A 27,393-nucleotide genomic window follows, 5' to 3' on the forward strand; every position below is an offset into this window, starting at 1 on the left:
GGCTCGTTGGTCTAGGGGTATGATTCTCGCTTCGGGTGCGAGAGGTCCCGGGTTCAAATCCCGGACGAGCCCGCTTCCTTTTCAACCAACTGGATTTACAGAATCAAGGAAGAAATTTCAAAAAGTATTTTCCCAAATATTCTTGCCCAAAACACTGGGCTTTCACCATATGCAAAAGGTACCGCCCTCGGAAGAGCATCGCACGCACCCCGGCATCTCCCGGGCTGCGAGACACCTGCAGCAGAGCCTCCGCGCCCGCTTCCTAGCGCATCCCTTCTCGACCGCAGGAAGGAAGGTCGGGGGCGTGGCCGGCGAGCGCGCACGCGCGTGCGCACACCTGACGCGGGAGAGGCGCGAGGGTCAGCGCCAGGCGGGATCTTCCCTCAGGGGGCCGGGCCGGAAGTGGTGTTTCCGCGTCTAACTCGCGCCGCGGTCCCCTCCTCCGTGCCGGCTCGCGCGGCGGTCCACGGCTGGGAGAGCCCGCCTCTCTGCCTCTCTCTCTCTCCTTCTCTTCCCCTCCCTCTCTCTCTCTCTCTCCCTCCTTTTGTCCCGCTCTCTCCCTGCGCCGCCCGGGTGGGCGCTCGTTCATTTGCTCCGTCGGCGAATGAATGTTCAACGGTTGCTGCGTGTCAGCCTGTGCCCGGTGTTAGGGACGTGGGGGTGGGCGAGGAATAAAAAAGCTTTCGTTTCTGCGGAATTTAGTATCACAAGTAACTAAATAGTTACCATTTTCATGCGTCCTAGGAAGGAAGGACAGACTTCCATAAACGCCGGGAGAACCAGGGAGTATTGCCGGCCAGGGTTTGAACACTCGAGATTAAAACCAGAGGGGACTCCCTACCCCATGCCCGAGACTCATCAGTACTGTCCGCTCTCCCCCAGAAAAAGCCCTCACTTAGGAATTGTTGAAAACGCTCAGGTAAAGGCACGAATACAAATTTAAAAGGAAAAAAAAAAAAAGATGGAGAGGAAGGTATTAATCCAGTTACTCTGTTCATGCAAGCTAAATTAAGATACTTCCTTAGAATAACTGCTGTTTTGTGACCAACACTGAGAGTGGACACACACACACACACACACACACACACACACCACTGCAATTTCTTTCAAAGCTCAACTGGCCCAGCTCATCTTAGTATTCTGAAAATGTGCGATCTTTTCTACCTTTCCTTGTTTTGGTCAATTTTGGAGACCTAATTAGCATTGAAGATGTAGGTCCTTATTCAGAAGGTGTAATAATAATATTGTCTCTTTTTATACATGAATTATGAATTTATAATTTATTTGGAAATACAATTTTCTAACTTAAAGTAGATGGTGTCACTCATTAAGTTTGAAATTCAAAAGGAACTTCCCTCAAACTTTGTCCTTCAAGAATTTTCTTAGGAGGCAGAAAGTCAGTTTTATGCCATCTAAGCCAGAGACTGAGTAATCCTTCTTCAAGACATTTTATTATCCCAAGAAGGAGAAGCTAAACATACTGTCTTATAGTAAATGGCACAGGCAAGTCCACATTCAATAAATTGGACTCATAATCTCAGTTTCCAGTTATTTTTAGGGCAGCAACCAAAGATCACTAGACATCCACACTAAGTGTCTAATATGAAAGAGATTAAAGTGAACTAAAAAAAAATAGAGGAAAATATTATGCAGAGAGAAGAAAACTTCTCAGGAAAGTTATTACAGAGAGAAAGAATGCTGTACAAAACAACTCAATTACAAAAAGCCTCTTAACACTAAAATTGTGAGAGTATAAATGAAAAACTTAATGGAATAACTGGAATTAATGTGAAGGACATCTTCCAGAATATGGAGTAAAAATATAAAGGGAAACTCCAGCAGTCATACTGCCTAGTACATACCCAAGTGAGATGAAACTTACGACTACACAAAAACCTGCACACAAATGCTTACAGCAGCTTTATTCATAATTGTGAAAACTTGGAACCAGCCAAAATGTCCTTCAATAAATGATTGGATGGGGTGGACCACTAGGTGGCTCAACTGGTTTAGCGTCCAACTCTTGGTTTGGGCTCAGGGCATGATCTCAGAGTCCTGGGATTGAGCCCTGAGTCAGGCTCTGAGCACAGTGTAGAGTCTGGATGAGAATCTCTCTCCATCTGCCTACACCCCTCTCCTTGTCTATCTCTCTCTATCTCTCTATTTCTCTAAAATCTATCTCTCTAAAATAAATAAATAAAATCTTAAAAAAAATAAGTGAATGGATAAGCAAACTGGTACATCCATGCAATGGAATATTATTTAGTGAGAAAAAGAAATAAGCTATCAAGCCACAAAAAGACATGAAAGAACCTTAAAAGCATAATGTTAAGTGAAAAAAAACTACTCTCAAAAGGGTAGGGAGGGATATAGGAATAAAGAGATGGAGCACAGACCAGTGAAATTATTCTGTGTCATACAGTAATGATGGGCACATGACATTATATCTTTGTCAAAACCCAAAGAATCTGCAACACAAAGTATGAGGCTTAATGCAAATTATGGATTTTAGTTTCATTGGTTCATCAGTTGTAACAAATGTAACACAGTAATGTAAGATGTAAATAATAGGAGAAGCTGTAGGAGAAGGGAGAGGGTATGTGGGAACTCTGTACTTTCCTAAACATTTTTCTGTAAATCTAGAACTGGCTTTAAAAAATAAGTCTATTAAAAAAATAAGAGCGCAAATAGTAAGGGGAAAAAAGTGGGGCAGGGAAGAAAGAAAGAAAAAAGAAGAGGAAACATCTTGGAGGCTTAAAATCCGAGCCAAAAGAAATTTCAGGAAAAAAGGATTGAAAATAGAGAACGCATATATGAGAAAATCGACAACAAAAAAGTAAGCTAATTTTCCAAAGTGAAATATATGATTTTCCAAATTTAATGAAATAATAGAGCTCTCAGAACAATGAATAAAAATAGAAACATATGATGGCTTACCTTTCAGACATTTAGGAACACTGGGGACAGAGAAATTATCCTGGAAGAGAGAAAAGCTAATTGCAAATGAAGTATCAGTAATTAGAATGACTTCTTAATTCTCAAATGAATTAAGAAATACTCCCCAACCCAGCATTCCATACCCAACAACATTTAATGAAATGTTAGAGAAACATAAAAGATATTCTCCAATGCCCAAATACTTAAAACCCTTATTTCCAATGAACTCTTTTCCACAAAGCTACTCTACAATGCAGAGTAGCTTTTGTCCCACCAAAGGAGGAGGCAAATTAAGATAGAAAAAGACTTAAGATATGGGATATCTACCACAAGTGGCAGGGGAAGAAAATGTACAGGATCTGGTGAAGACATCATGATGAAAACTGTATAGCAACTCCAGAAAGCTTTAATTTCTTTCTCCTTTTTTTGGAAAAACTTACATGGTTATTTGTGGCATATTTACTCATCTCTCACACAATTTTATGAAGATATATTCAATTCCAGGGGGGTGCTTTGGCCCCATGGTGTTGGTTCCAGTATTCTACCTCACGGCTCCCTCCCTATGGTGTTGCTTTTTATGTCATGGCTCCTTCATTAATGGCGTTGCCTTTTCCAGCAAGCAACAAGAGTAGGAAGAGAGAAGTGGATCATATTTCTTTCCTCTTCTGGGCATAACCTGCAAGTTTCACAAACCATTACTCTCGAATGCACTAGTGTAGAAACTGGTCACTGTGGCCACGCTTAGCTATTAAAGAAAGTTATGCATTGTATTTTTCTCATGGGTAGCTGTGAGCCCTAAAATGTCCATTTCTTGGAAGAAAGGAACAAATACTGATGGACAACTAGCCCCCTCTGCCATAGCATGAGATTTGGAGATAAGATGCTGGTAAAAACAAAACAACACAAAAACCCAAATGGCTGAAAATCTTTGCCTCTCTTAAGGGGGAATAGGAGGAAGAAGACCACTTCCTCATGTACACATATTTTTGAAGTACTTAAAATTTTAAAACATGTGCGGTTAACTTTGATCCAAAAAATGTTAATTAAAAAAATAAGCTTTGAGCTGAGAACCAAGGTATGGATAAAAAAATAAAAATAAAAAATCTACCCAGGTTCAAATGAGGAAGGGCAAGAGCTCCCCATGAGGAAAAAGGTCTTGTTGGAAAGACAGAAAATAGAGCCTTCTTGACACAAAAATCAGGAATTGGGGGCACCTCGTGGCTCAGTCACTTAAGCGGCTGCCTTCAGCACTGATCGTGATCTCAGAGTCCTGGGATGGAGTCCGCCTGGGGGGACCCACTCAGTGGGGAGTCTGCTTCTCCCTCTCCCTCTGACCCTCTTCCCAGCTTGTGCTCTCTCTGTCCCAAATAAATGGATAAAATCTTAAACAACAACAACAAAATCAGTAATTGGACGAGTGTGGAAAACAAGGTAGAGGGCAGTGGGTGACGCTGAGCATGAAGATCTATGCAGGTCAATCGGCAAGCACTAAAATAGAAGGATTTTTTTCAAGTAAGAAGAGAGAATGGTTCTTTGATCCGTTGCTGTAGGATTTCGCCCATGTTCCCTGTTGTTCATCCATGATTAATCTGCTTGAGCTTCAGGGAAAAAATCTTCACGGCCACCTTCCTTCTCAGATTTATGGATGCCCCCTGCTCAGTCAGTCACTCAAATGCTCCAGCGCCAGACACAGTGATTCTTCACGTTTGTCTAGATCCTGCGAGCCTCCTGCCTTTGCTCAGGCCCCTTCCTCAGCGTGGGACACCTCTCTCTTGGCCCCCTCTAGGAAACTTCCTCTGCCAGACCCACCTTTAATATGACCTTCTTTCCCCAGGCATTTATGATTCATTCTGATTCGTCAGAATTCAGCCCTACCCATGTTCATTTATGTGCGTTTTATTCATTCCGTGAAACAAGCAAAAAATCTTTTAAAAAGCAGTTGAAATAGTTTCCCCCCACCCCCATCCTTTCCCCCATATAATTTTCTCGCTGGCAGTGAATCTTTTAACGTATTTAGCACCGCATTCCTGGAAAATCGAATGGAAGTTGGGCAACCTGCCCCAAGAAAACCACCCAAGAGGCACAGAGGTATCTGGGGGGACAGCAGAACCCACCGTTGCTCTGAGGCGGAGCAGCGGGAAAAGAGGCCCACTAGTTAAGGGGTCTTCTCTGCGCACTGTCACCCGGCAGCGTCGAGGCGCTGAGCACGTCGTCTAACCTCCCAGACTAAGTTACCACGAATCCCTGGTCCCGACTCTCCAGGCCCTGAGGTGGCCTCCGGGTACACCGGCTCCCGGAGCGCGTCTGCGCGCGGGGGGCTCAGGCGGCGCCCTCGGAGCTCAAGTGCCGACCGCCCCCAGGTTCCCGCGCAGCCGGGCCACGCCCACCGCCTGCGCGCATGCGCCCCTGGGGGCCCGGCCGCCTGCGCCGGGAAGCCTGACCCCCGACATGGTGCTGCTGGTGTCGCCCCTCGACCCTTGTCCTGACTCCTGGGAGCGCTAATGCCGTCTTTTCCCCCCATGGCGAGTTTTCCAGTCCACTCCTTGGTCGGCTCGTATGGGAGCAGGCCATGCCCAGGTCCCCCGGACGTCCCCGAGCCACCTCCTGCTCGTCCTTCCATCCAAGACAGCCAGGAGTTCCCGAGTGTCAACTCTGGAATAAGGTACTTAGAAGATTCGGTGTACCGTGACGAGGTGGCCGAGTGGTTAAGGCGATGGACTGCTAATCCATTGTGCTCTGCACGCGTGGGTTCGAATCCCACCTTCGTCGATCAGATGTTTTAGTAAGGACGAGCGGGAAGAAATACATCCCATTTAAGCCCATTTGCCGGAAAAGTTGACTTCGCGGCTCCCTCCCTTCCCTACTTTCAGACTCTCACTATGGTAAACTGGATTCTCCCCTTTATGGTTGGTCGAGTGCTGATTGTCTATGTGGGCGCTTTTATGTGATTAATCAAGTCCCTTCTGGTCTGCTTCCTTTCTGGTGCCTGCGAAAGGAGGGGGTGGAGCGGGGGAAGGAGGAGAGAAAGTGAAAGATAGATGAGGTTGAAAAAATTGTCTCTAGAAATCACAGATCTTGCCCTTTATTAACGCGCGGAGGCTATATTATTCTACCTCTTATATGTGGATCTACAATTCACCTGGAACTAATATTTATTTTTAGTGGGAGGAAAAATCAATCCGAATATCTATTTATTGATCATTGATCTATAGATAAAGATATTCATTTTCGTATTCAAATAATCAAACACCACTGTGTAAAAGACTTACCTTACCACCCCTCCTTTACTCTACAAAATCACCTTTGCCATTTATATCAAATGTCCTTGTGTGTGTGGTGCTTTTCAGGTTCCTACTCATAGGACAGTGGGGTATTGAAAACTACCCCACTGTCCTATGTACTATAACTTTGTGATAAGTCTTGACCCCTTGTTCCTATTCAAGACTGACCTGTTCTCAATATTCTTTTTGTATTTCCTTAAATATTTTAGAATCATTTTGTAAATTTCTGCCCCAGAAAAGGGAAGGCTAGTGTAATTTTGTTTGAATCCGTAGATCAATTTGAATATAATAGACATTAGCTATTGAATTGAACAATGCATATTATACCCTTCGATTATTTATGTCTTCTCTATCTCAATAGTGTCTTATATGATTTTTCTTCATGAAAATATAGGCCATAGATTATGTTAGATATTTGTATTTAAGTATCTAAATTATGCTATTAAATATGGTATATATAAATATGCTATGACATATGTTATTATTTTTGAAAATTTGTTTATTAATTCATTTTAAATCCAGTTTATTTTTATATGCTAGCCATAGAAAGGCTGATATTTCTTCATCGTGTGGATGCGAATTTGAGGAGAAGCAGGCCCACTGTCAGAAATGTCATGTTAGGAAATGCTGAACCTCCCCCCTCCCCCAGGGGATGAGGATACGCATGTGTGTTGAGGTCATCAGACCCCAGGGAAAGCTCGGTGTTCAATACACTCTCCCATACTAGCAGTGCCAAGAGGAGCATAGCCCAACATTTCACCACCACACCAGTGCACACAATTCTAGGGAAAGAAATAGCGGGGTGGGGAATTTGAAACTGAGATGGGACATTTGTTTTCGAGAGAGAAAATAGTCTACTGAAAGGCCCTCTCAGTAAGCTTATGAACATTCTGGACAGGAGTCAACCCTGAGTTAATTTCTGGCACTATGAGGGGGTGAGTGCTGAGGAGGGAAGATCATTGCTCCTTACAGTGAAGGAACCACCTTTGCTTTACACCTGTGAGCTTTATTTTGAATAAATCTGTTGGCACCATTATAGAGAAGTCTCTCCACCTCAAAGACTCAATCATCCACTCACTAGGTAAAGTTTCCTGTGATACATGCACTTTACTGTAGTTATAAAACCGATTAAGAAGCATTCATGAGTTCACTGAATGTTGACGATATAAAAGTAGATGACATGAACCTTCTATCTGAATCCGTGGACTTCCATTGCTCTGCAGCAGGAACACATAGCATCCTTCTTGGAGACATTCTCATTCCCCAAAACTCATTGCAAACTTCTTGGATCTTCAGCAGAAGATCCAAAACAAACCTAAGGAGTTGCTGCCTCTGGCCCTTCTGCTTTTTCAAGTTAGGGCTGAGGCTTCTCCGGCCCCACCAGGCTTGCCCTCTCAATGAATGAGGGATCTGTAGCAGTGGTTCTCACTCACGGGTTACTTTTCCCCATCGGGACATTCGGCAACGTCTGGAGACATTTTTAGTTGTCACAACTAGAGAGGAACCCTCTGGTGGGTGAAGGCCAGGAATCCTGCCAGCGAACAGGACTGCCTCCAACATCAAATAATTTTCCAGCACAAAGTGTTATTAGTATCAAAGCTGAGAAATCTTGACATGTGATATATTAATATAATGCACACACATAGAATAATATAATTATATGTGTGTGCATATATATATATATATATATATATTTAAAGTAGAGAAATGTACATCAAATGGTCACAATTGACTCTGTCTCTTAGATCAATACCCAAGTCCTTATGTCAGCGCTCGAGACCCTCCATGCTCTTAACTCAATACTCCTCAGAGTGAAGCTTCTATCTCTCTCACCTGTGTCCTATGATTTCCTACCTAACCCATTTCTCAGGATGTTTGTGCAATCTGGACTGCTCCTTTTGCCTTGATGGATTTATATTTTTTCAAAGACCATTTCCAGATTTACCCTTTGTAGAATGACTATGGAGAAAAGGGACTGATTATTTACTTCTCAACTTTGAGTGGTTCTACATTCTGTAACGTGTGGCGCTTCATCATGGACCCAGCTGATTAGACATCTGCCCAAGTGCACTGCTTTGGGTGATATTTCTTCAACAAGCCCATTCCCCACTCACCTGGGTACAGTTAATCTGCTTCTATCAAATATATATGAAATGTGTAGAACCCTTCCTAGCTTACTAGACCACTGAAGAGACATGGTAATTTGTTCTCAATGCACTATCTTCTGATAACATGAGAACTTCTCCAGAGATTTCTTCCTTCAAGCAGAAAATATGCCAATTAAAATGAGCTGTATGCTGACACCCTGCAGTGCCCTCCTGCCCTTCTGCCATCCTCAGCTCTGTAGTTAATGCCGACCACCGTGGGAGGCCTTTTCCAGTCTCCAAGATTAAGACACCTCGTGAAAAGTTCTCAGGGACCCTTGTAATTCTTTAGGCATGTATGAGAATTCTAGTTAAATGTTCCCAGCCATTTGTTTAATATCCATCCCCCATAATATGTGTCTCCCTTTCTCCTTAAGGGCCTGCACTGTGTCCCACTCTACAGAGTGTCTGCGCTATCAAGACTGGTACATAATGGACTTCTAAAGAAATAGTAAATGAAAAATTACTTCCAGAATAGAATTTTTGTGTACTGAGTCTGGGTACATATGTACATGGGTCTAGGTCTGGGGTCTTGTCAAGTTCAGAGAGCAGAAACAGTCCTTGTATATAGTCCTTGAATAGCAAAACCCAGAAATCCAGGAGCTCGCACCCCTTGTGGCATTTGTGAGGCTCACATGATGGCAAATCTAAAGCCAGGGTTAATGACTTCTGAACACACTGATTCTGAAAAGCCACACATTCATGAAAGGACAAAACACGGATACTGCTACACAGTGTTACCCAGATACAAATCGGGCATTCATCTAATCAAGGACCTCTACGGTGGTTGCCACTGATAAAATGATAGAGGCACACAATGACACTGCCATATAGCAACAGACAGGCACAAAACAGCATATATCATCCACTCCAGGTATTAATGTCCTGCATCATCACTAAGCAGTTCTCCCAGACGTGGGTCTGGGCTGGGCAATCTTGGGCACAGTGAGGTGACCCCGACCAGCCCTAAGGAAGTCCTTTCTGGTAGGTGATACAGACCGCGACCCCATAGACCCTAACACAGATGCAAAGTCATGCTGTTGAGACGCAACTTGAACCATACACAGTACTACTGAAAGACAGAAACACACAGACCCAGAATGGTACAGGGACAGAGGAACCCCCACAGAAACACATGTGAGAAACAGATGTGTGAGCAAACAGACACGATCACACCCACACACATTAAATAAGGCATGGAGGTCTAAGAGGAGCCAGACATGGTGAGAAGCACTTCCGAATCAAATGTGGCTCACATTCCCATTAAAAAAATATCTGATACAGTTATGATCCCCATTTAAAATTTATTAAATCCAGGGCACAAAGAACTTAAACTTTCCCAAGGTCACTAGCTGATAAATGGCTTGGATGTTTAGGATTTTTACCTGTTTGGTCTGCCTTATCCTCTGTTCTAAACTCTCCCTTTCCCTGAGGCTCTCGTGAGGCTGGTCCCTCCTCCTCAAGGATCAGGTCTAAGAGGCCTTCTAAGACCCCATATTTAAAAATCCAACATTGCCTTGCTTTGTTGTCTCCAAGAACCCAGGAGTATTTGAAATTACTCTGTATCCTTTTCTTGCTAGGTAGCTGGCTGTCTTACATGGGCTGGTGAAATTCCTGCCTTACTTTGATTAGCTTTGTCATGGAAAATCCAATCAAAGGAGAGAGTAGTCAAGATGGGTGTGGCAGGATGTGGGTAAAAGGTGTGATCTCACCTGCTCCAATAAAATGGCAGTTTGGCACCAGAGTCCTTTACATGTAGTTCGCAGTCTTCAGAGTTGGATGCCTGAAGGGAGCTCCTCAGTGTAAGAAGTGAGTTTTAATCCTTGCATTCTTTCTATACTTCATTAGAAGTCAACTTCAGTGAGTAATGTGTTTACCATTGGTGGCATTTGTTTTTAAAAAATAAACACAATAAGTAGATGATCTAGAAGTACAGGAATTATCTCACACCATTACTTCGCTAATGGAATTCTTCTACCCCTTCAACCTTGAGCAAATTTTAAAGAAAACATTAATAATAGCGGAGTCTCCTTAAAAATATAAATGGCTCTGCCACATCGTAGAACCATTTAAAGTTAGGTTGAGTGTTATTTGTTGACATGGGCTAAAATGGAAAATTACAGAAACATGGGCTGTATTTCATGGATCTCAAAATCTTATGAGGCAGTGACATAGTGAGCAAAAAGGATATAAAGAATGCATAATTGCATGTAGAGATAAATACTACTTAATTCAATAAAAAGAAAATCGACCCTTTTTCAAAACATTTTTGGAATGGAATATATAGCCTGCCTTTGCTCAATGTTATCAATCATGCTTAACTTGCAACTCCAGTTAGCTTTTTTTTTTAACTCCTCAATTTTGGTTTAAGCACTGAACTCTCATCCTGCCACATAATGGGCATTAAGCCATCTGCAAAAGACTGAAAGAATCCCAAATAGTAATAGGACACTTAATCTTTCTTGATGGTGTAACCCTCGTTGCTCTGTATATCTCCACAATATAATGGTGAAACATATTAGGTCTTCATCCACAGTTCCTGAAAATGCTTCAGAGCCATAAAAGTGAAATGGGTGTCTTGTTATTAGTGAAGGGGATGTTTGGATCCCACCCTAGGGCAGGGCTGGTTGCCAGGAGGACCAACCATGTGATTAGAGGGTTGAAAATTTCAGTCCTAACGCCCACCTCTGGGGAGAGGAGTGCGGCTGGAAGTTGAATCAGCCAATGGCCAGTTACTTAGTTAGTCATGTGTGCAACGAAACCTCCATGAAAACCTAAAAGGACTGGGTTTAAAGAGCTTCTAGGCTGGTGAATGTGTGAAGATGCAAGTTGCGTTGTGACACGGATACTCCTTTCTCCACACCTTGCCCTATGTATCTCTTCATCTGGCTGTTGATTTATATCCTTTATCACATCCTTCAATAAACTGGTAATGTTGTTTCCCTGCGTTCTGTGAGCCATTCTAACAAATTAAAAGAGGAGGAGGTCCTGCGAACCTCCAGTCGGGAGCCAGTCAAAAGCACAGGTAACAGCTTGGGACTTATGTCTGACATCTTATAGGGGCAGTCTTATAGGGAAAGTGAAACGTGGAAAGTGCCTTTTCAAGTCTTGACTTTTTTTTTTTTTTAATGGGTTTCTTTATCTTTACTTGGTTAGGGAGTGTTTTTATTTGTTTGCTTTTTAATTTTTTGGAAAACAAGCTCTTTGCCACTGATTAAATTGAGGAGAAATGAGCCCTTTAAAATATCACCGTTCAATCTGTGACTGTAACATAGAAAGAAATAAAACTGATGTTTGTACATCATCTTGTATCCAGCAACATCTCTAAATTTATTAATTCAAATATTCTCTCTAGTGTTATGTATACATATTATGCATGTGTTACAACATCACGTGGAAACAAGAACATTCTCAGTCCTTCTCACTTACCACAATGGTAAATCCTTCTTTGGATTTACAGAAAAACTCAGAAAGGCATTGACTGACATGTCCTTTTCCCGTGGACTACTTCAAAATCCCTGTTTGACAATCTGCAAACACAACTTCTGCTTCCCTTGTCAGACGTCTAGAGAGGGAGAACCAAGCATGGCTTCACTTGTCCTCGATGTCTTGACATCAGTCGTATTTGAAGGATCTGGACCTGGGGAGGCCGGTGGCTGAGATCCAGGCGAGGATGCTGGTGACCAGCCTGGTCTCCTGGATGCTGGACGTGAGTCCCCCATCCCTAACAGGGATAGGCAACTTCCATTATTTTTGCCCAGGTGGGGAGGGATCATTGTTCTAACTTAAAGGGCCCACTGAATGTTGAGAGAAGCTGCAAGATAAATATTTGAGGCTGAGGCAACTTATCCATTTATCCATTTATCCATTGCCTCTCGAGATGACATGTGGAGTTGTAGCTCACTACATTTCTCTGTGTGAGAGATGGTCAGTCACCTAAAAATGCGGGGTGGTGGACAGCTAAGATTATCAGCATCACACTCACGGCAAGTCAACCCCTGCTCCCCCCTCTAGACTGGGAACTTGTAGCTGGAGAGGGGTTTGGAAATGGGAGAGACTAGGGTCCTGGCTAGGATGTTTGAGCCTATTCTGTGTGTAAGTTCTTTTTTTTTTTTTTTTAAGATTTTATTTATTTATTTGACAGACAGAGATCACAAGTAGGCAGAAAGGCAGGTAGAGAGAGAGAGAGGGGAAAGTAGGCTCCCCGTTGAGCAGAGAGCCGGATGTGGGGCTCGATCCGGATGTGGGGCTCGATCCGGATGTGGGGCTCGATCCCAGGAACCTGGGATCATGGCCTGAGCCAAATGCAGAGGCTTTAACCCACTGAGCCACCCAGGCGCCCCCTGTGTGTAAGTTCTTAATGTTGGCAGGTTTATTCATGGTGTTAGTGTCTGCCTCAGTGAGTCTGGTTGATTTGGCAGAACAATTCAATTTGGGACCTCGTGTGTGTGTGTGTGTGTGTGTGTGTGTGTGTGTGAGACATTAGTCACCATTTCTTTTTTAGCAGTGGTAGTGTATTATGCTGTAGTAGGAAACCAACATGTTTGTCTACCAGCTGCTCATTCATTTTCATGGCTGAGTAGAATTCTGGTGCACAAATAGACCACATCTTTCAGCCATCCTGTACTGATGAACATTAGACAATTTCCACATTTTGGCGAATACAAAGAAGGCTGTTGTGAGCATTGGTGTACGAGTCTTCGTATGGTGAAAGGCAGTACAGTATGCCCTCACAGAATGTGCCACTTTGGCATATCAATTATTTCGAACAAAGTTACTTGAGAACGAGCTGGTACAAGAAGAACTCTCTGACCCTCATTTCCCCCCCCCCCAGAAAGCAGGAAATAAATCTTCCACGTGAAAGGTGCCCTCCCTGTCCAAGGAGGCTAGAAGACCTCTTTCTCATCAGAGGTGGGAATTTAGTCCCAAAGAGGCTGTATAAACAAATCTTGGTACATCACTAATTTACTACCGCACGCCCGGATCGCCTTGTCAGTTCTTCACAAATGCAGTTTCTCTCTCTCCCAAGGACAGAAGCTGCCTGCTTAGCTCATGTCTCTGAGTCATGTTTCCATAGGGCCCCCGCACCTATGAAGCCGAATTTGTTCTTTTCCTATTACTCTGTCTTATGTCAGTTTAATTATTAGACCAGCCAAAGGACCCAGAAGGGAAGAAGGGAGGATCTTTCCACGCCTACCATGATCATATATTTCATTTTCTTTTGAGTAAAAACCTGGGAGTGCAATAGCTGAATCATATTGTAGATTATATGATTAACTTCTTCAGAATCTGTCAAATAATTTTCCATTTTCCGTCGACAGCACAAGTTTACTAGGAGAGTTCTGGTTCCCTCATTTCCTCTCCAACACTTAGCATGATTCTTTTTTTAAACTTGGCTTTTCTAGTAAGTGTGTAGTGGTCTTTGGTTGTGGTTTTAATTTGAATTTCCCTTATGGCTAGCAATTCTCCACATCTTTTCCTGTAGTTATTTGGTAAGCACATACTTTCTTATGGAGTGTCTGTTCGTATCTTTTGCCCATTTTCTAATTGGATCCCTTATTCTCTCAGTGTTGAATGTTAAGCACATTATAAATACAGTCCTTTGTCAAGTAAGTGACTCTGCAAAGATTTGTCCCAGTTTGTGACTTGACTTTTGATTCTCTTGTCCTTTGAAGGGCAGAATTTTTTAATGTTAAAGAAGCCCAATTTATCAATTTGTTCCTTTTTGGATTGTTTCTCTGGTGTCATAGCTAAGAAGTCTTTGCCTAATCTGAGGTCACAAAACTTTCCCCTATATTTCCTTGTAGGAGTTTTGTGGTTTTCATTTTATGGTTAAGTCTATGATACATTTTGAGGTCATTTTTGCAAATTATGAGCCCAAGTTGTCTTTTCTTTTTTTTTTTTCTTTTTTTTGCTTGTGGATATTCAGTTTTTCCAATTATTAGAAAGACTATCCTTTCTCTACCAATTTACCTTTAGGCCTCTTTCAAAAATGGGTTGTTCATATGCGATAGTTTATTCTTATGCTCTATAATGTTCATTGACCTATTTGCCTATCTTACTTTCTATAATAATTCTTTGAAATCAGTAGTCGATAGCCACTCATCTTTGTTCTTTTTGAGTTGTTTTGGCTATCCTAGATCCTTATCATTTCCATGCAAATCTTAGAATCATATTGTCAATTTTTAAAAGAAGGATTCTGAGTTTTGATTGTTTTTTTTAAATTTACAGATCAGTTGGGGGATAACTGATAGGTTAACAATATGAGTCTTCTGACTTCTGAATGAACTTTATCTTCACATTGAGTTGTCCTCTTTAACTTCTCCCAAAAATATTTTGTATTTTCAGGCACAGGTGGTTAATATCTTTTGGCAAATTTATCTCAAAACATTTCATATTTTTATCATATTATAAAGGAAAATTTTTAAAATGTCTATTTTTGATGGTATTGGGCTAAAAATATACTGACATGTATATAGTCACCTGATTTGGGATGAACAAATGGGCATGTGCACTGGGCAAAGGGTTGTCTTTTAATAAATTGTGTTGAGTCAACCATATGTCTATATGGAAATACCCATATGGAAAAAACTTGTAAAAATCAACAAATAAATGTTAAATAACCCAATAGAAAATACTCAAAGATATGAATAACATGCTCCACTTAATGACGTTCAAGGTACAGGAAGCATATGAAAAGGTATATAACATCATTACTCAGAAAGGAACCAAAAATTCAAATTAAAACAACAAAATATCACTGCACATCTTCCCAGAAGGACAAAAATCAATGAGCCTGACAATATAAAGGCAAAGACAGGAAGCAATTAAAATCATTTTATACTGCTCATGCTGAATTGCTTTCTCTATTTTGGAAAAATATTTGTCAGTGTTTATGAAAAGTAAATATATGACTACCTTACAAACTGTCAATTCTACTCCTAAAATTATATGCCTGAAGTTCATGAATGCATAAGTTCACCAAAAGACATATACAAAAATATTCATAGAGTTTATAATACCCCCAAAACTAAAAGCAACTGAAAAGCAACCAAGGACATTAAATTTTAAAGTGTTAGCATTTCCTGAAATTGTCCTGTAAGCATTCTTAAAGTACAAATTAACACATTAGCCCTAATAAAATGTCACCATAACTTCTATGCCATTAGGAGTCAATCAAATACTTTAACGTGTATTTTTTTTAAGATTTTATTTATTTATTTGACAGAGAGAGATCACAAGTAGGCAGAGAGAGAGGGAGAAGCAGACTCCCTGCTGAGCAGAGAGCCTGATGCCTGGTGGGGGGCTGGAGCCCAGGACCCTGATGAGATCATGATCTGAGTTGAAGGCAGAGGCTCAACCCACTGAGCCACCCAGGCGCCCCAACATGTGTATATTATTTTTAATCAATAAAGGAATTTTAGAATTTAAATCTACAAACTTCAAAGTATTGACTTTGTAACATAATTAATGTAAACATAAATTCAAAGATATTATGGTTTGTTAATCCTCAACTTGTTAATATTTTACATCAGGTGGACTTTTTAAATCAAGCATATAAATAAAAATATTTTAAAATGGTATTTGAATCAAATAATGATGGAAAGCCCAACCACCAGGTCACCAGGTACTGACCTGCCCTATTATCAGAATGGAGTAGGAGGAAACTGGCAAGGATGATTTTTGAGTTTACAAAAGTAGTTTGGAGGGTCTGGTCCTACTCCTATGGAAAAAGCCATTCTGCCTCCTCCTGGGTTGTGTTCATGAGAGCCTGAAGGACTGAGAGTGGGAAGGAATGGGAACTCAGCACTAGCTCCCCAGAGCGGGGGTGGGCTACGGAGTTGAGGAACGCCCTGAACACAAAACTTAATTCGTGGCCGCGGGATTATTGGGGTTAAGTGTAAGAGCACCTTTGTTCTCTTCTACTGGACTGTGAGAGCAAGGACAATGCCTCACTCCTTGTTGCTTCCCAGATGCCTGAAACAGTTCTTGACAAACAGGCACTTCGTCAACAGTAATTGTTTATTGCACCATCAAACACTATTTTTTTAAAAGATTTTATTTATTTACTTGACAGAGAGAGCAAGTACAAGCAGGGCAAAGGGAGAGGGAGAAGCAGACTCCCTGATGAGCCGGGACACCCCGCCCACCAATGCGGCACTCGATCCCACCACTCGGGGATCATGACCTGAGCCAAAGGCAGACGCTTAACTGACTGAGCCGCCCATGCTCCCTGCACCACTACACACTATTACAGTTATTCTCGATTATGCAGGTGCGTGTAGGTCAGGTGTGCAACTGACTAGATAAGGCAAGTGAGGCTTAATACGGGGAGGGGCATCAGGCTCACTTTCAGGGAATCCCAATGTAGGAACAGTTTTGGCCTGGGGTTACCTTCCTCAGGTTACTAGCTAGGGCGCACCTGCAGGAAGTTTCAGCCTCTCCGGTTACTGAGGAAAGCGTTCTGGGCACCTGGCGGGCTTCGTGGGCTGGGCGTCTGCCTCGGGCTCCAGTCATGGTCCCAGTGGAGTCCCAAATTGGACTCCCTGCTCCCGGAGAGCCTACTTTTCCCCTCCCTCTGCCCCTCCCCCCTTTGTGCTCTCTCTGTCAAATAAATAAAATCTTTAAAAAAGTAAAAATAAAGGAAAGGGTTCCAAGCTAGGTAATGAGAAAAGCAATGGGTAGAACCGTGAGAACATGGCCATTGCCCATTTAAATTAAAGAGTGTGTCTTTGGTGGGGGGGCGGGCAGCGAGGGGGATAGTTCACGTTTATGTCTTTGTATGAAGAAGTTCCAGACAGCTACACAGGAAACGAATAAGCGTGGTTCGCTGTTACTGATAGGGGAGCTGGGTGGTCGAGGACTATGCTGGGAACAGAAGTGCTTCTTGTGTTCTTTATGGATGCAGTTAGGAAACCCTCGCAAGGGACTGCCTAGTAGAAACTGCAACAGAACCAAGTTTTAGCTGCATTGTCCCAAACGGCCAGCAGGTGGCGAGAGCGTGCGACGCCGTCCCGCAGTGGGCGGAAAAGGGGAGACTGGGCTTCCTCGCCGTGATTTCTGTGCGTCTTCATTCCTCTAAAGGAGGAATAGATTCGTTAACCTGGCCGACTCCTTAAAAAAAACTTTTGGGGGCAGGGCGGGGTGCAGGGGAGGCAGGTGGGGCAGGGACTGAGGCCGTGTTGAAGCACCCCCGGAATCTCCAGGGATTACCAGCATCCTGCCCACGCCGGCTGGCTCTCCCGGCTTCACTGGGCCCGAGGGGGACACCAGCTGTCCTTTCAGCGTTGAGTATTGTCACAAACGTCCCAACAGATACAGAGATAAACAAAACACCGGATTCTCGCACCGAAAGTAACTTAGAAGTGATCATTTGTAAAATCATCCAATACCTAGTGGTTAAAACAACGACAACAACAACTCCACAACACTCAATTGCCTCAAATACTTTTCTACAATGATTTTATCTGAATTAGGATTCCGTTGTTTGCTATCTGTTTTAATTCCTAACAACCAAATCTCCAAATAGTCGAGTTTGCTCTTTGGGAAAGGACTGAGAAAGGATAATCTGGGTAATGGCAATTCTCGTTGGTCATGGATTGTCATTGTTTGTAGACCCTTTGTGAAAAGTGCTGGGAGAAGTTTTCTCTAAAAAACAAAAGTAATTACTGATATGTTCCATTCATATTCCGTTCACATTAAATTTAGCATCTTTAAGTTTAAAATTGAAACACTTTTGCTCTGAAAACCTTAGTTTTTTACACAATAAGCAAATAAACTTATTTTCTGTATCCATAGACATAATAGGAAACATATTTTAACACTTTCATTATTCTGAATTAGGAACCAGAAGGAAAGAGAGAAGAAAAGAAGGTTTGAACCTAAAAACCTGACCTCAGGTGAGGTCAAGGTCAGACTTCAGTGGAAACAGACTTTTCAATCCTTTCTTCATTTTCAACTGACATTCACTAATATTCACTAATAATAGAACCTAGAAGTCGCGATGTTGCAAAATAGCTTAAAAGAAAAGGCCTCCTCTAATGAGGTATAATGGAACACTCTTCTTCCTGGCTAGTACATTTGTTTCTTGTTTTAAAAAGTCCTTCTTTCTAATATTTTCCTATTTTATCTTCCAAAGGCCTTAGTGGTTTTCTACTTACATTTCGGGTCTTCCACCAAAAACCATCCCATGGCCAGTTGCCATGATCAAGTTTTTTGAGCAGCCCATCTTTTCCTCACTGACCTGAAATCTCACCTCTCTCTTTTCTGAAGTTTCAAAAAAAATTAGATGTGATCCTTGGCTTCCTATCTAATTCAGTTGGTCAATGCGCCCATCTCTCTGCAGTGCTCCGTAGTATTAGATACGTCTTTTATCGCTAAATCATATTCTTCCTCTCATTGAGAGTTTCTTGGATTTTTTAAAATCACTTCACTCTTCAAATAAATGTTAGAATTAGCTTCCAAATTCTAAAACTAACATTAGGATTTTGACTGGAAGTACCTTGAAGAATTATACCAACTTTAGAAGAACTGACATCTCTATGCTATTTAATATTTCTTGTCCATGAGCATAATACATCTTTTAATACCTTTAAATAAGAGTCTGATAGCATTGGATTTCTTAATCCTCCAATGCAGCTATTTGTGGCCATATAAACATATATATACATATATATATATGTATATATATATACATTTAATAATTTTTGAAAAAGTTTGTTGTTGGACAGAAACTCAGTTAATTTTTGTAAATTGAGAAATAATGACCAAAACCCAAAATTCACTCCTTTGCACATACTGCTTCTCCATAACGATGATGATTTGCTCATTTTGCAGGTCTCAGTCGTATTTTAAGAGCATGCAAAATCTTTTTAGTTATAGAAAATAGCTCATAATCCAGAATCCACTACTCTTCTCGTTCTACTGTGAGTCCATCTACATATTGTGTAACTTGTAAGGTTATATGGCACCAGGACACCCTAAATAAAATACTAAGGGAGAAGGAGAGAAAAACCAGTGATTAGATTAAATAGTCAAATATGTGAAATATCACAGAAGGAAATATGGGTAGACAGGACAGTTTTTCTCAACTCAGTTATCTAAAATCCATTTCACCAAGTAACTAATTGGTGACTAATAAGAATTATTGAAACTTTATTTATGTATTTATCAATTTTGTAGTAACTTACATTAGTGTAGTTTAACTTGTGTTTGAAGATTTCTGAGACTAAGTTCATTGGCTTTCAGTGTGTATTTTTTATGACAGCCTTTTAAAGAACACTCAAACTGTCTCAATCCCATTGTCTGCCCATTCTCCTAAAAAGAGAAAGTGCAAGAGGGAAGAAGGAAAACAAAAGCTTAAGATTGGGAAACAAAGGATTCCAAAGGCCTAAATCCAAAGACCTAAATCTTTACCAAACATCTCTTAAGCCCTCTAGTGAATCTAACTAAAGTTGCTTTAACTTTACCTAAAAAATGAACCACTTTTGGTAAATCAATAGAATTTAATAGAGTCATCTCAGTGTCCACTGGCCGAGGCATTCCTCTTTGAATACCAAAAACAAAAAACCAAAAATCCAATAAACTGGACGGAGTGAGCCCTGAGATGCAAGGATAGAAAGATGCAAGGATGGTGATCAAATCCTGTACCTGAGGGACCCCTCCATTTCTGCCTCTCTGTTCTTTAACCAATGTGTTTTGGCAGTGGTAGAAATTATGGCTACACTTTGTCACTCTTTAGGACCTATACGTCATCCAGCTGAAAAGGACTCCAATAACTTGCCAAACTCCTAGACACCACTTTCAATGAGTCTTCTAGTAACTGACGAGGCTGCCGTCATGAAGTCTGCACTACACGCTGAGACTACTGAGTCCCACGGCCCTCTCTGCATTGCCTCACCTTTTCTCTATAATGTAGTGAAATGGGGGAAAATAGTGTTGTGAGATAGGAGGCGTAAAGTATTCAGTAAGTTCATAGATAAGCTTGTTAGCAATGGCATGAGAGTGAAACACACCAAATCTAGAATGAGCGCCTATCTCAGTGAAGTCCTGTATTTGCCTCATGAGGACAAAATGGATCCAAGAAGACTTGTCCTAGGATATGAGACACTTGGCAGAGTCTGTATCCAGGTCAGCTCTGCCGAACTAAGTCTATATTGAAGAGCTCCTATATAACCTCTACTCCGGGCCACCTCGCTACCAACTGCTTGGGCAGTAGGAAGGGCGCTGAGAAAAGAAACAGTGACATGCACATGGCTGGTATTTTCTGCCTGATTACTGAGAGCGTCCTCATGGACCTCTGGTTGGCATTGGCATGGGCCAACACTATTTTTAGACTCTGGGACCATTTTGAGTTCATTCATCTCATTTTTCCCCAAAACTTGTCAATAAACCTCCACTTTTGTCCTCTTCACATCTTTGACTCACCAGACAAATCCATCACACGCCTGAATCACTTTAGATCAATGTCGTAGATCATTTCTCTTTCCAGCAAAAGTAAACAATGAGATGCAATACTCCCACTTCTTCCCAGTGGCAACAATCCTCCTCTCCTCCCTCTTGTCTTTCACAGATGCTCCTGAGTGTATGTTGTTATTACTCTTTCTAAAACGGCTGCTATGATTGGTGTCAGCAGTGGGATTACATCCCATAAGTTGAATACTTACCATATGTGAGACATTGTTCCATGCATGTTAAAAATGTTCATTCTTCAGAAGCACTACTCTACCCCCCTTTTTAAATGAGGAAAAAAGCTAGAGAAATCAATGTGTAAATGCAAATTTTAAGTGCCACGGCCTAGTTTCAAACCTAGATAGTCTTTCTCAATTATCAATGTATAAGAAACTCCTCCTGTTATTAAAAATAAAAAGCACAACTATGTTTCAGAAGTAGAAATAATTGCAGTGTGAGCTATTTGCTCTAACAGTTATTTTCTTCCTTCAGCACTTGCTCAGGCTGGGCCTGGTATATATCACTTCTGTATGACAATCGAATGCTGATGTATACATCATAGTTTTGTAGATCTGATGGTGTGCAGGTAATAGTAGGAGCACAAACCACATGTTTACCTGGTTTCCCAATGTCAAGTGTATAGTATAGTTTCCATAGTAAATGTGAACAGATTCACTGACAAAGAGTAGAAAGAGTATTAGTAATGTGCAAGAAAAGTTCTTCAGAAATCCTTTTTTTATTATTAAAATTTAAAAATTCTGCTCTACTTTGATGTGCAGAATCCAAATATGCCTTCATGCAATGCAAACTCTAAAGAGAGTTGATTTCCAACATTTGGGGGCAATATCAAGAAAAGTGACACTTTGAAATTAAATCTTAAGATAAGTCATTCAAATCAATGACTAGTTTGTAAATGTAGTTATTACTAATTGGAAATTTACCATATATTATCAAAACTTGAAAGTAAAATTAACCAAAGTTATATTACAATGGAATTAACTTTAACATACCAAAGGGATAATGGAAGAACAGATCAGCTGCATGGTGTCTAGATATAGGGCCACTGACCTTTTCATAGACTTTGTCAATGGGGCTCTTTTAACTCCCTTGGGGACTGGGTGCCTTGATTTTAACAACTGTTGGCGATTAGTTTAAAAAGAAACAAGTGCACAGTAGAACAATGAATATAATCATTTGCTATAGCTGGAAAAAAGGTTATATACAAGCAGCTAGTTCTAACACAATGTTCTAGGCATTCTGGTTTGTGGTTTCCGGGGAAGACCTGTCAAATAGTCCTAAGTACTTTGAGCAACAAATATCTTTTTATTTTGTGATATATTTCACAGTGTATTTTTTTCAATGATGTACCATGTTAGTTTAGCTTTGAACCAATTCTTCTGAAGCTGATTAACAACGGGTTAAAGTGATAACACTTTTTCAAGGAAAGTATAAAAACCTTGCCTTATTTTCAAGGGGACTCCATCAAGGTACAAATTACCTCAAAGATGAAAATTTGATTTATTTACCTGATTTGTTTATGGCCTAAGCAGTTTGATTTTCTGAGTAATAGGAGAATTAGCTGGGATCTTTTCAACTTAGTAGTTTTTAAAAACTTAGTCATTCCAAATTTTTATCGGGAATGGACTATTGCCCATGGCTCATCTTCTATCTCAATCTCTGTCCTTTTCTTTTTCTTTTCTTTAAGATTATTTATTTATTTATTATACAGAAAAGAGAGACAGTGAGAGAGGCAACACAAGCAGGGGGAGTGGGAGAGGGAGAAACAGGCTTCCTGCTGAGCAGGTAGCCTGATGTGGGGCTCGATTCTAGGACCCTGGGATCATGATCTGAGCTGAAGGCAGACATTTAAGGACTGAACCACCCAGGTGCCCCAAGTCCTTTTCTTTTTTATTCTGATTTCTGTATCCTATAAGACAAACAACAAAAAAAGTATTTAGCTTGGAAATTATCATCTGACTATCTGGATTAATGGAGAGGGGCCAGGGGCTCATGTGACATGTGACAGAAGTGACAAAAATTATTTATGTTCTGTTTATTTACAGATACTCAGTTACTATTAGTGTGGGATGGAGATGAAGGAAAGAACTTTCTTTGTTTTTTCTGTTATGACTGGACATTGATTATGTGGAAACATACAACAAACCAGTTAGTAGCAATTCAAACCCATATATATGAGGAACTATATGAAGGCAGTTCCCAAATGCTGGACAAACTGTTGGAAGAAGCTCGAAAACAGAAGGCAATTTCAGAGAGCAGGCAGATTGAAGTGGGCATTGAAATATGAGTAGGATTTGAGACAACAAGCTACTGTGTTAAAATCCGTTTAGATAAACTAGATAATATATTTAAATTAAACGCTTTTAAAATTACCTAACCCCCAAACCAGCACCTTAATGAAGCTTCCAAATGCTTTATATAATCGTGGCTTTGAAGCAAAGAGACACTAAATATTGAAAAGTTACAATCCAGAGACTTACAATTGGGTGACTGGTTCTTATTTACAACAGCCTGACATGGGGATTGTTCTTCCTCACCGGTTCCAGGCAATGTCAAACATAGGATTTAAAACAGCAACAAAAGGAACTTTAAAATAAATACTGATTTTTGTTTCAGGAGAGTCTAGGATAAATGCCATCAAGCATCTTTGCCTTCACTGGACAACCCCCGCCCCAACCCCACACCCCCCATAGAGCCGTTTCGTCCTGTAGTATTTTCCAGCCTATGGATATATGGCAAAGGGAAAGCGGCGCCCTAAACAGAAATAAACCAAGGATACTTCTGGGCCTGAAAATGACATCCGCCCAATTCCTTTCTGACGAAAATTCCGAGGAAAATTATAAACGTCATTCCCACAACGATAGAACGCTCAAGTCGAGGACAATGGAAAGCAGCCCAGACCGCGGGAGAATGTTCCCTCCCGGGGATGCTGGGTGCGGGCCGATGGGGCTCTCAGCCGGGAGTGGCCACGGGTCTCCTCGCGGCTGGACCCGGGGGCGCGACCCAGTTGCCGGCAGCCAATCGGGGCGCCGAGAGGACGGGCGGCAAATTCAAAGTGCCGGCGCCACCCCCGCTCCCAACGCTTTACTCCCGACAAACTGGGGAGTATTTGAATAATTTGCTTCGAGTTTAGCTTGCTATTCCATCGTCATTTGATCCCGATGGTGATCAGAACCAGTTTAAGAGGCCTTTTGAAAACCTAAGGGAAAGTGACAAACTCAGAGCTGTTACTTTGCACAAAGGAGTTGCAGACCTTTGGCAGGGTCCGGTCATATTTTTGTCGTTTAGTTACCGGGACAGAAAAACTGTGACATTGTGCAGTGATTGCCGTTCCTCGCAGGCCAATTACCGCAAAATTCCAGGAGGCAGCACAGAATGGAAACAAGAGGCAGCTCTCTCTTTGAGAACATGGGTGGCTCTTAAAAGAGCCTTGAGTTTTCAATTCAGAGCTAAGTCGCTGTTTACTTAGCGCTGGTGTACTTGGTGACGGCCTTGGTGCCCTCGGACACGGCGTGCTTGGCCAGCTCCCCGGGCAGCAGCAGGCGCACGGCCGTCTGGATCTCCCTGGACGTGATGGTCGAGCGCTTGTTGTAGTGCGCCAGGCGGGACGCCTCGCCCGCGATGCGCTCGAAGATGTCGTTGACGAACGAATTCATGATGCCCATGGCCTTAGACGAGATGCCGGTGTCGGGGTGCACCTGCTTCAGCACCTTGTACACGTACACCGAGTAGCTCTCCTTGCGGCTGCGTTTGCGCTTCTTGCCGTCCTTCTTCTGCGCCTTGGTCACCGCCTTCTTGGAGCCTTTCTTCGGGGCCGGCGCCGACTTGGCTGGCTCAGGCATGATTCGGGAAAGTTGAGTCCTCCGCGAAGCAAGAAATGACAGAAAGAGTAACGGGTCCCATTTATATAGAAGCCTTTATGCAAATGAAGTGTAAATTACAGTCCTGTGTCTGATTGGTGGCCATTCAAGGCAACGTCAGAAGTTAATGCTGCCCAATCAGAATGCAAGGATCCCCAAGTTGCCCGTTTCCATTGGTTAAAATGGAACTGCAATCTCAACCAATGAAAAATTTTCTTTTTCAAGCCCAATAAGGGTTATAAAAAGTGCTACACTTGGCGCTTCCATTTTAGCAACTTACTGCGGCGATAAAACTGAAGGCGAGGATGTCAGGTCGCGGGAAGCAAGGTGGCAAGGCGCGCGCCAAGGCCAAGACGCGCTCGTCGCGGGCGGGTCTGCAGTTCCCGGTGGGCCGCGTGCACCGCCTGCTCCGCAAGGGCAACTACTCGGAGCGGGTCGGGGCCGGCGCGCCGGTGTACCTGGCGGCCGTGCTCGAGTACCTGACGGCCGAGATCCTGGAGCTGGCGGGCAACGCGGCGCGCGACAACAAGAAGACGCGCATCATCCCGCGCCACCTGCAGCTGGCCATCCGCAACGACGAGGAGCTCAACAAGCTGCTGGGCCGCGTCACCATCGCGCAGGGCGGCGTGCTGCCCAACATCCAGGCCGTGCTGCTGCCCAAGAAGACCGAGAGCCACCACAAGGCCAAGGGCAAGTAGAAGACTGGCAGAATGCGCAGTTCAAATCTCCTGTCTAAACTCAAAGGCTCTTTTCAGGGCCACCTATATTTTCCGGAAAAGAACTTTAACATTTACTCCGCTAAATGGGAGGAGCAGGTGAAACCTTGAAAAGCGGAGTTTTCTTTAAGTCCTATCCCGGGTTGAAAGCCCACCTCCCTATGTCTAGTCCAGAACAGCCATGTACGGTAGATTGTCGCATTTGACATTTGCAGTAATTGTAAACACCTCTTGCGTACCTCGTCTAATTGTTTAGGTAGGTAGTGTACGTCCACAGGCAGCTATTAGCTTTTGTAAGTTGACATTTCTGGTGCACATGAGCTTCCCTGGCTGAGTTTTAGCAGCTGGCTATGGGCGGCGTGAAGAAGCCGCCCTGCTACCGGCCCGGCACCGTGGCGCTGCGCGAGATCCGGCGCTACCAGAAGTCCACCGAGCTGCTGATCCGCAAGCTGCCGTTCCAGCGGCTGGTGCGCGAGATCGCGCAGGACTTCAAGACCGACCTGCGCTTCCAGAGCTCGGCCGTCATGGCGCTGCAGGAGGCGTGCGAGGCCTACCTGGTGGGGCTCTTCAAGGACACCAACCTCTGTGCCATCCACGCCAAGCGCGTCACCGTCATGCCCAAGGACACCCGGGTCCCCTACAGGTTAATGGAGGGCCTCATTACAGGATAGCGCCCCCCCACCCATCCAAAGGCTGTCAGGAGCCACACCCGTGTTTCCTAACAGTAGACATGCTCTGAGGCACTGCCTCCCCATCACCCTCGATGTTGCCAAATGAATAAAATATTGGGATTACATTGGTATGTAGGACACCATTCTGGAGCCCAAGAAAACTTTCTCACATCTGGGATGAACTAAAATCTTCAGGGCTGTTGCCTCAGGGTAATTTCTGTCGAACCTTAACATTTAAGGGAAGTTTCCCGTAACTAGTGCAATTGAAATGTGCAATGTTGCTAATCAAGCAGGCTGCTCTGCCTTCCAGACTCACAGGAACGAGTGGAGTCAGAAAAATACTATAGAGGACTCTGATATGGTTTGACCAAGGGCTGTTTAGGAATGAAGTACAGTGTGTGGCGGGTTTCTGACAACCCCTGGCCTCTCCGAGGGGGCAGGGTTAGGGATGGAGGAAGGTCTGTTGACGAGCACCACACTTTTGTTCCTGTTAGGGAGTAAGGAAATAAGGAAAACCCCTGCCAACTGGTTTTATTGCCCAGGGTACAGACTCCTGCCTCCTACTCTGTTCACTGTACTCCTTTAACTGATGTCATCTCAAAAAGGGGAGGGGGGGAGCAGGAAGCGTTCTTGGTTTTTTTTTCTTGAATGTCTTGCATAACCTTGGCTGCCCAGTGACATTTATGGAAATTCTTCTCAGAATAATATTTGAGGTGCATAAAACACAAACATTACCAAAAAATGTAACCCTTTAGTTACTGATGTATTTTTAATAAAAATAAATTCGATAGGACTGACATGTGCCTAACTAGCAAACATGTTCTATGATACATGCTAGATGAGCCTAACAACTGCCATCACTAATCAGACGAGTAAATAACTAATGGTTCGAGGTAATTTGGCAATTGTTATGAGAAATGGGATTATCTGCGATTTCCACTGGGTGACAAGTACTGAGGTTTGTGGCCTAAATTCATTGTAAAGAGCAGTCAGGTAAATTATGCTTCCCCATCCCATCTTAAGCGGTTTCACCTCACTACCACGCACCCCCCCACCATGCACTGCCGATTTTTATCCTTGGAGGTATTGTGGCGTATATGGACTTCAGCTTAAAAACCCTTGTTGTAAAATTTGGTTGACTTACCCGTGACTTTTCAGCCTAATTACAATTTATCCCTGAAAGCACCCCTTCCTATATGGGATTTCTTTAACAAAGTCTATTAATATGTCATATTAATATTCATACCATTGTTCCTATTTCTTGTACTTAAAACATAACTTTTTTTTTAGGTAAAACTACTTCTAGTCCTAGTGTA

At 42.5% G+C, this 27,393-nt stretch overlaps 2 protein-coding genes and 2 non-coding genes across 4 annotated transcripts; 3 read left to right on the plus strand and 1 right to left on the minus strand.

The window, feature by feature from the left end:
- On the plus strand, positions 1 to 72 carry TRNAP-CGG. Its single transcript has one exon. It is a non-coding gene; the product is annotated as a tRNA-Pro (tRNA).
- Positions 73 to 5,624: 5,552 nt separating this feature from the next.
- Positions 5,625 to 5,706, plus strand: TRNAS-GCU. The gene has a single exon. It is a non-coding gene; the product is annotated as a tRNA-Ser (tRNA).
- An 18,563-nt stretch (positions 5,707 to 24,269) lies between these two features.
- Positions 24,270 to 24,672, minus strand: LOC116870036 (histone H2B type 1-K). Its single transcript, XM_032861742.1, has one exon. The coding sequence runs from the start codon at positions 24,670 to 24,672 to the stop codon at positions 24,292 to 24,294; it is 381 nt and encodes a 126-aa protein (XP_032717633.1). The 3' UTR covers positions 24,270 to 24,291.
- Positions 24,673 to 24,995: 323 nt separating this feature from the next.
- LOC116870020 (histone H2A type 1-B) lies at positions 24,996 to 25,388 on the plus strand. The gene has a single exon (XM_032861717.1). It carries the CDS (start codon positions 24,996 to 24,998, stop codon positions 25,386 to 25,388), a length of 393 nt encoding a protein of 130 aa, XP_032717608.1.
- Positions 25,389 to 27,393: the final 2,005 nt, after the last annotated feature.

This window comes from Lontra canadensis, unplaced genomic scaffold, assembly GCF_010015895.1.
Source record: "Lontra canadensis isolate GAN:19392208 unplaced genomic scaffold, GSC_riverotter_1.0 scaffold21, whole genome shotgun sequence".
NCBI lineage: Eukaryota > Metazoa > Chordata > Mammalia > Carnivora > Mustelidae > Lontra > Lontra canadensis.

Coding starts and splice junctions, on each gene's coding strand:
- LOC116870020 (XM_032861717.1), top strand. CDS start 24,996: ATGTCAGGTCGCGGGAAGCAAGGTGGCAAGGCGCGCGCCAAGGCCAAG.
- LOC116870036 (XM_032861742.1), bottom strand. CDS start 24,672: ATGCCTGAGCCAGCCAAGTCGGCGCCGGCCCCGAAGAAAGGCTCCAAG.